We start from the raw sequence: 7677 nt of genomic DNA, 5'->3' as shown, positions 1-7677 counted from the left end.
CTTTTATAGGTGAAGAAATCGGGTGACTTATTCCAGTTAGTTACTCATTCCTTTACCCACAGCACGAGGGGCAGGTAGAAAGAAAAAAACGAGACATCACTGAATTGAATGTAAAGCGATTCACTTTTAAATAACATCAAGTCAGAAGTAAATCAAGAAAAATGGCATACTGGAAGTCTCTTTTGCTGGAATCTGTTTTAGTTGCACCTTATCCCATCCCATCCCCAGAAAAGAACGATACCCTCGTGCTTGTTTTAACGGGGCGGGGGCTGGGGAAGGGCGGGTGGATGTCGACTCGCGCTGGATCCCACGAGCGTAACCCCGAGCTATCCGGTAAAATGAAGTTGAGGCCAAAGCATCACCATCTCCAATTTTAATGAAAGTCTCGAGGGAAAGCCGTGACCTTCTCCATCCATGTGAACCTTGACTTAGCAGTCCTCTGTGTCCGGCCCAGCTGCCTTAGACGGCTCCTGCTGTGGGGGTCCCGTGTGTCCCCACGATCACCCCACCCCGCAGTCTCCTAGCTCCTTCCCGCCCACCCCCTGACGCTGCACCCTCCTGGGACCCACGCAGGCTGCTCTCGGCTGCGTACTGGCTTCACGGTCACAGTACCGTCTGACGGAAGGCAGAGCTGCAGGCAGCGTGTGCTACCCCAGTGTTTGTTGGCTTAAAAAATTCCAGGCCCCGGTCCCCTCCGTTTTTTCCCTCTTACATCCGAATTCCGACGCCACCGGCCTGTTAGCAGTCTGTGACAGGCGTGAGTTCAAGGCGTCATATGCTTCTCCGGTGCCTGTTTGTGAGCCAGGTAGAGGAAGAGTATGCTGGACAGAGCGCTGACCAGGAAGATGACGTCGAACCAGCGGTGGTAGAAGCTGAACTGCAGCTCTCCGAGGACCTGCGTGATGATGGCGCGGTACTCCAGCGGCATGCTCATCCGGATCAGCAGCACGGACGACACGAAGTACATGCCCTGGAAGCCGCACACGGAGACCCAGAAGTCACTCCGAATGCAGTGAGGGACGGGTGGGAGGAAGTGGTTAAAACACTTAAGAGCATACCACACACTTCTGGCATTTTGCCATTGTAAACGTGAAGCAAGTTTGCTAAACTTACCATTATCTGTGCCAACAGCAGGACAATGACGTTGGAAGACTTACTGCTCGAGATGGCGTAGAAGAACTGACAAGAAAGGGAGAAGAGGTGGGTTTGCGCAGCTCTGCTAGACTCCTGCGTCAAGAGCATCGAGTAGCATGGCTGACATCTAATGAAGTGTCCCTTCTGTGCCACGATCCCGTGCGGAACAGCTCCCATGACTGAGGCTGTCCGGATGGCTGGGAAACCATCCGAGGACAGCTCTCCCACGGGCAGCTGGTGGTGGTTTACGTATCACAGCATAACATGGAAGGATCCCAATCGCTATCAAACTTTTCAGAAACCACGTCACACGCAGGACCGTCGCTGTAAGCTACTCCGAGCCCGTGTAATTGTTACGAGGCTCCTGAGCTCTTTCCAAAATTGTCTTAGATGCCTGAGGGTCCCGTCTCCTCCTCTCCCAACCTCCTCTTTTATTTGAACTCTTGGATCTTGGAATCTCTACCTCTTCTACCAGAGGATTTACCTTCCATGGAGCTTTCCTATGCTGATGAGAAAACAGCTGAACATTCTGCTTCTCCGACTTCCACATCCTCCTGACAAGTGGCTGTCAGTTACACCAACCTCAGAGACCCAGCGCCTTCATTCTGGCATCTGCTGAGTGCCTGCCTACCCCGTGCCGGGTTCTGATCCAGATGCCGGGGACAGAGTGAACAAAGCAGACCCTGGTCTCACTCTATGACCTTTGCTAACTGTACGTATGTATCCGATTGATATATGATATAAATACATCATCAATTTATACATTAGTTTAACTTTTTAAAATTCTGTTGTATGTCTCTGAAATATTTGTGACTGTTGTCTGAGATCTCAGAAGGCAGAGATCATTAGGTAAAATTATTTCATGGAACCACATGTAATTAAACAAATAAGTACTCTTTAAGTCCGTGACACAACATACCTTGGTAAGAGTGATCAGCAATCCTCTGATAGATGTGACGATGATTATTCCAACCAGGATGAAGGAAATATGTTGGGACCAGAACTTCACCTGCCACCGTAATAGGGAAAAAAAAAATCTGTTAAATCTCTGTTCGAGAGATGTGAAGGCTAAGAAGGTACACTCTGATGGCTTCTGTGACTGCGAGAGGGGACTTCATTAAGCCCTACCTGATTTAAAAAAAAATTTAGGTAGGGAGGAAAGCGAGTAAGTGACAACTAAAACACCTACAGGAAGGCCGCAGGGGACATCTTTATTAGCAGACTGAATCAAGACTTCAGGACAGGAGGCAACTGCAGTGATGAAAATAACACTCATAAATCAGAAAAAACAGTTGTGACAGAGCTTCAGTGTGATAAGTGAAAAGCATGAATTACAAGGAAATCAAAGAGCAGCTTGATTATTTTTAATATCGTGAATGACAGTTGTCTGATCACCTAAGACTTTAAGAATTTTTCTTTTTATAATAAAAGAATATACAGACATTCCCAGCCATGGTCTAGGAAGCAGCTGACCTTCAGTTTGAATCAAATGATGATGATACCTTTTCTCCTTTTGGACTGCTTCACAGTGACAGGCAGCTTTGGGACCCTGTGCTTGATTCAGGTCTGAAAAGTATCTGAGGGAGAGCTGCTATTACTAACATCTGAAAGATTGTATCCGGAATTACGAATTATATAAAGTATATAAATAAATCACAGGTGGAACACAGCAACTGAAGAGCATCTGAAAGCCCTGATAAGAAAGAGCGTCTCTAAAATGTAGCCCGGTAAAACATTTAAAAGAGGAGAACACAGTATGACCTGCATACTGCTTGAAGGACAGCGAGAGCATTCTCCGTCATGTAAAGCAGGAGATGCTGCTGGTCTATCATCAAAAAAACGTGCGCTTTGAGCTGTTTCTTAAAGGCTGGAGCTCGATTTTCTCTGGTTCGCTTTCAGTTTATGCGGCCAGCAGGGGCGGCCCAGCTGAGACGGGCGGCTGGGGGTGGCATGCAGTCTGTGGCCACGACCACGGCACGGGCAAAAGGCCCTCACAGGGACAAGGAACGCCACACTGGCCATGTTTATACCTGGAAAATATTCTATTCTGCAGATGAAGACATTAAACTTGAACTGGTACAAGAGTGTTTAAGCGACGGTGGGGTGACAAAGCAGTTGCAAAGACTAAAAATACTGGTGCGCATGTTACAGTCACCGCCGTTAGCTCAGAGTCCACATTAACTGATAAAGATAATTGTTTTACAGCAGAAATCATTTGAGTGCTAACAAAGAACAGTAATTAGTCGTTAATTTTCTACCAGAGAAATCAAAGGTAAGCTGTGTGTTTGAAGATCTCATCGAGAATGAGAGAGAGAGGTGTCTGAATATTCGATGGGGAGGACTGGGGAGCGGTAGCTGGCTCCGGAGAAGCCAGGAGGAACTGTAGAAATAACCAGCACGCACCGGTCATTAACTATAGTTTTATACCCTTCACAAATCTGCCATATGAATGTCGAAATATACAGAGAGTGGGAAGAACCAAAACAGATGCTAATCCCTATAGTAAGGAATTAGACTCTTAACGATTGTAATTTATAGCAGATAAAATAGAAAGAAATAAAAAAAAAACCAGGATCTCGATATGACTCTTACATCGAATTGGATCCCCAGATAATTCACAGTGATCTCGATGCCTCTGGTGACAGGATCGGTTTTCCCAACTCGGTCAAAAACGATATTAATGGTTGCCTGCAGAGATATAGATCTTTACATTAGAGCATCTCAATGAGCACTATTGCAAAAAGTGATTTGAAATAATGAATTAATCACCAATGTATCTTATAGGTGGATGTTCCTAAAAATGCAATTCTACTCTCAGTCTGCATCGTACGTAAGAAATCTGCTTTGGCTAGTCACATCTGGCAAACAAAAGTCTCGATCTACCCTTTCTTTCTTTTCTGTAAAGAGTGAAGGGGGATAGGCTATGACATATGACATTATCAGGAGCCAGAAAGGTAACAAACAACCTGGTCAGTGAAGTCAGTGTGAGAGAATCAAGGAATTTAATTCTCGGGGTTATTTTCTGAATGCTCTAAAAACAATCACAACAAAAAAAGTCGCAGCTCACAAGCCAGCAAAGGAGATCAAATGGAATTACGAAAAACATTCAATTAATCAAAAAGGCAGGGAAATAAAAGGGAAAAAGGAAAAGATGACACAAATAAAAAACATAGAGATATGGTTGTTTTAACCCAATCAAACCAACAATCACATTAAATGCAAACGGCATAACCCAGGAGTTGGGGAACTCCGCCACAGCTGTGTGGGAGTGGCCACAGACAATGTGTAGGTGGGTGGGCTTGGCTGCGTTCCAATAAAACTTTATTTACAAAAGCAGGTGGTGGCTGGATTTGGCCTGTGGGCTGCAGATGGCTGACTCCTGGTCTAAACGTGCTCATTAAACAGGAGGGACTGTCAGACTGGATAAAAAAAGCAAGACCTAACGATATGTTGCTTAGAGGAAACCCGACTTAAACACAGAGATACAAACAGCTTAAAAGTGAAAGGATGAGAAAAGATATATTATGCCAACACTAATCGAAAGAGACCGGGAATGTTTACATTCATATCGGCAAAGTAGATTTCACACAAAAAATATTGCCAGAGATTAAAAGAGTCGTTTCGTAATGATAAAAGGAGCATTTCGACACAGGGTACATAAATGACCCTAAATGTCTACGTACCCAATAAGAGAGCTTTAAAATACATGAAGCATAAAACTGACAGGACTATAAACTTAAAAGGATTCAAATCATGCAAAGTATGTTCTTAGATCACATGAAGTTAAATTAGAAATCAATTACAGAACGATTTTTGGAAGGTCCCCAAAACATATTTCTAAATCACCCATGAGCCAAAGAAGAAATCAAAAGGGTAATCGGAAAGTATTTTGAATTGAATGAAAATAAAAATACAACCTATCAAAAAAAGATGCAACTAAAACAGTGCCTAGCAAGAAATTTATAACATTAAAACACCTACGTTAAAAAAAGGCTCAAGTTGACGATCTTCGTTTCCACTTTAAGAAAAAGAAGACCCAAAATAGGCATCGGAGGAGAAATAATAAAGATCAGAGCAGGAATCGATGAAACAGAAAACAGAAAAACAGCAGAGAAAATCAATTAACCCAAAGAATGCTGGTTCTCTGAGAAGTTCGATAAAATGGATGAACTTCTATCTGGACTGATCAGGGTAAAAAGAGAAAAGATACGAGTTGCCCATATTAAAAATGAGAGAGAGAGAGAGAGAGCACTTCACACCCACTAGGATGACTATTACTGAAAAGGCAGATAAGCAGTGCTGGCAAGGATGTGAGGACCCGCGACTGCCTCCCACTGCCGTGGGAACGCAGAGAACGGCCTGGCAGTGGGGCAGTTTAAACACGCAGTTAGCATGCGACCCAACAATTTTATTCTTACCGGTATATACCTAAGAGAAATGAAAACACGTGTCTACATAAAAACTTAATACATGACTGCTCATAACAGCATTATTTATAATGACTCAAAGCTGGAAACCACCTAAATGTCCATCGACTGCTGAATGGATAAATAAAAATGTGGTACATACATACAATGGAATGACTATTATTCAGCCATGAAAAGGATGTAGCATTGATAGAGGCTACGACACAGACGAACCTTGAAACATTCTGCTAAGTTAGGAAGCGTCTCACACGCAAATTGTACGATTCCATTTACGTGAAATGTCCAGAACAGGGAAATCTAGATCGTGGTGATGGTTGTTGCACGGTGTATACATTTGTCAAAACTTACTAAATTGTACACTTTAAATACGTGCGGTTTAATGAATGTCAATTACACCTCATAAAACTGTTAAAAAAGATGCGCCCCCAAAAGGCTGAACGTTTTAGTAGCTTAGCTATCTTCATTCATCCTCTCCCACGGAATCAAGATTTAAAATGAATAGGTATTGACATCAAGTTATTATAACCTTAGAGCTGTTAAATCCAGAATCCTCCATTCATCTACCTTAATCAAAAATTAACTAACAAGCTGACAAAGCTCCTCTTTGTGCAAACAGCCTCAGTAGAACAATCACTGAACCAGAAAGTCACATCAGCCTTTTCTGTAATCACACTGAAATCCATTAATACCCGCAGAGTGACAAGATGAATAATGCATATAGAACATAGGACGTTATGGGACAGCCACAAAGAATAAGAGCTATAATCGCGTAGGATGAATTTATCTATAGAAATGTTGTAGAATTTACTTTGGACTTAATTTTCTTAGGTCTATGCACGTAATTAAAAAGGACAGGTGGTTCTGTTCTTAGCCGAAGGTAGGAGTAGAGTGAAGTACAGTCATATGCTCATGGATACTGCAGAAAGCAGACTGTGAAATAAACTTTTATAAGCACTTCGTATATTTCATAATCTAAGACCTTATTAATGATTTCTGACAAAAGAAAAACGCAACCTCCCTTTTCTAGGTGACCTAAGAAGGAGAAGGAAACAAGAGGCTCAAATATGTGAAAGATCACATTCTCTGCTGACTCGATTAGATTTGAAATTTAGGTTGAAATTTAGTTCAATGTCTCAATCAAACCCACTTTTCTCTTTCTGCCATTACCCGGGAAAACCACCTGACCCCTGACAGTAAAAAAATAATACACTTACCATGAAAATCTTCCAAACGCAATAAATAGAGAAAAAGTAACCCAGAAAATTAAAATATTTGCCCTTGAAAGTTTTGGAGTATTCTATTCTCTCCTGAGGAAAAACAAACATGAAACATGGTCAGTCGCAGCAAAACATAAATTTATATAATTAAAGAAAATGAATGGCTGCTCAGGCTGAGTCAAAAAACCACATATGGTAATAATATTAAAATAATGCTAGTGGGCAACACTTATTGAACGCTTACGTTAAGCCAGAAAAGGGGATAAACACCTTATACGCATTAACTACTTAAATTTTCGTATCAACTCGGGCATCTTATAGCTTTTACAATATTACTGACTTGCACGGGAATACAAAGCGATCGGAGGAGCGTGACCATCTTGATCCTGGGTCACCAGGAAGTGGCGTGTTCCACCATTCTAGACGGTGAACGGCCTCTTCTGACTATCTCGCTTATTTCTGTTACCGAGAGTGTTCCATGAAGGAGGATTTTGCTAGCCGTAGGAGCGATGCCGTGATGAGTACAGACCCCTGAAGCTTCGCGGCTGATAGGGAAGCTATGAGGTGTCTCTTGCACTGCTGGGCCACGGAGGACAGCAGAAAGCTACTTGGTCTTGTTCTCCCTTCCATCATATCGGCAAAAAGCACACTGTTTCTTTGCTCTGTACCTTGGTAGCATATAGATCAGCTGTTTCCAGAAAAAGCTGCCTGCTTAGTTCTTCCAATGCGTCCACTTCCTGTTGAATAAGAGTGAGATCTGGCACAAAATGGGCATCAAGGTTTAAATCACCAGATGTTTCAAGAAATAGAAATGAAGGAAGCCTAGGCTTTTGGTTTCTCCTACAGTGGACCCTAGGAACCGCCTAGAGTTCCAATCTCCTGCTTCACGGCCATTTTCC

The 7677-nt window shown here is 42.7% G+C and overlaps 1 protein-coding gene across 2 annotated transcripts in view; it reads right to left on the bottom strand.

The window, feature by feature from the left end:
* Positions 1-104: 104 nt before the first annotated feature.
* The window catches only part of GPR89A (G protein-coupled receptor 89A), a 37580-nt gene continuing 30007 nt past the window's right edge, over positions 105-7677 (bottom strand). For both annotated transcript variants that reach the window (XM_039841397.1, XM_039841398.1), the window contains 6 exons: positions 7447-7535; positions 6776-6868; positions 3727-3822; positions 2054-2143; positions 1114-1179; positions 105-970 (listed from right to left, as the gene is read on the bottom strand). In XM_039841397.1, the coding sequence (XP_039697331.1) occupies positions 764-970; positions 1114-1179; positions 2054-2143; positions 3727-3822; positions 6776-6868; positions 7447-7535 (641 nt within the window). In that variant the 3' untranslated portion in view covers positions 105-763. The remainder of the gene's footprint in view (positions 971-1113; positions 1180-2053; positions 2144-3726; positions 3823-6775; positions 6869-7446; positions 7536-7677) is intronic.

The sequence above is a fragment of the Pteropus medius genome, unplaced genomic scaffold (assembly GCF_902729225.1).
Source record: "Pteropus medius unplaced genomic scaffold, Ma_sr-lr_union100, whole genome shotgun sequence".
Classification (NCBI taxonomy): Eukaryota; Metazoa; Chordata; class Mammalia; order Chiroptera; family Pteropodidae; genus Pteropus; species Pteropus medius.
This window is presented reverse-complemented; position numbering and strand designations above follow the sequence as displayed.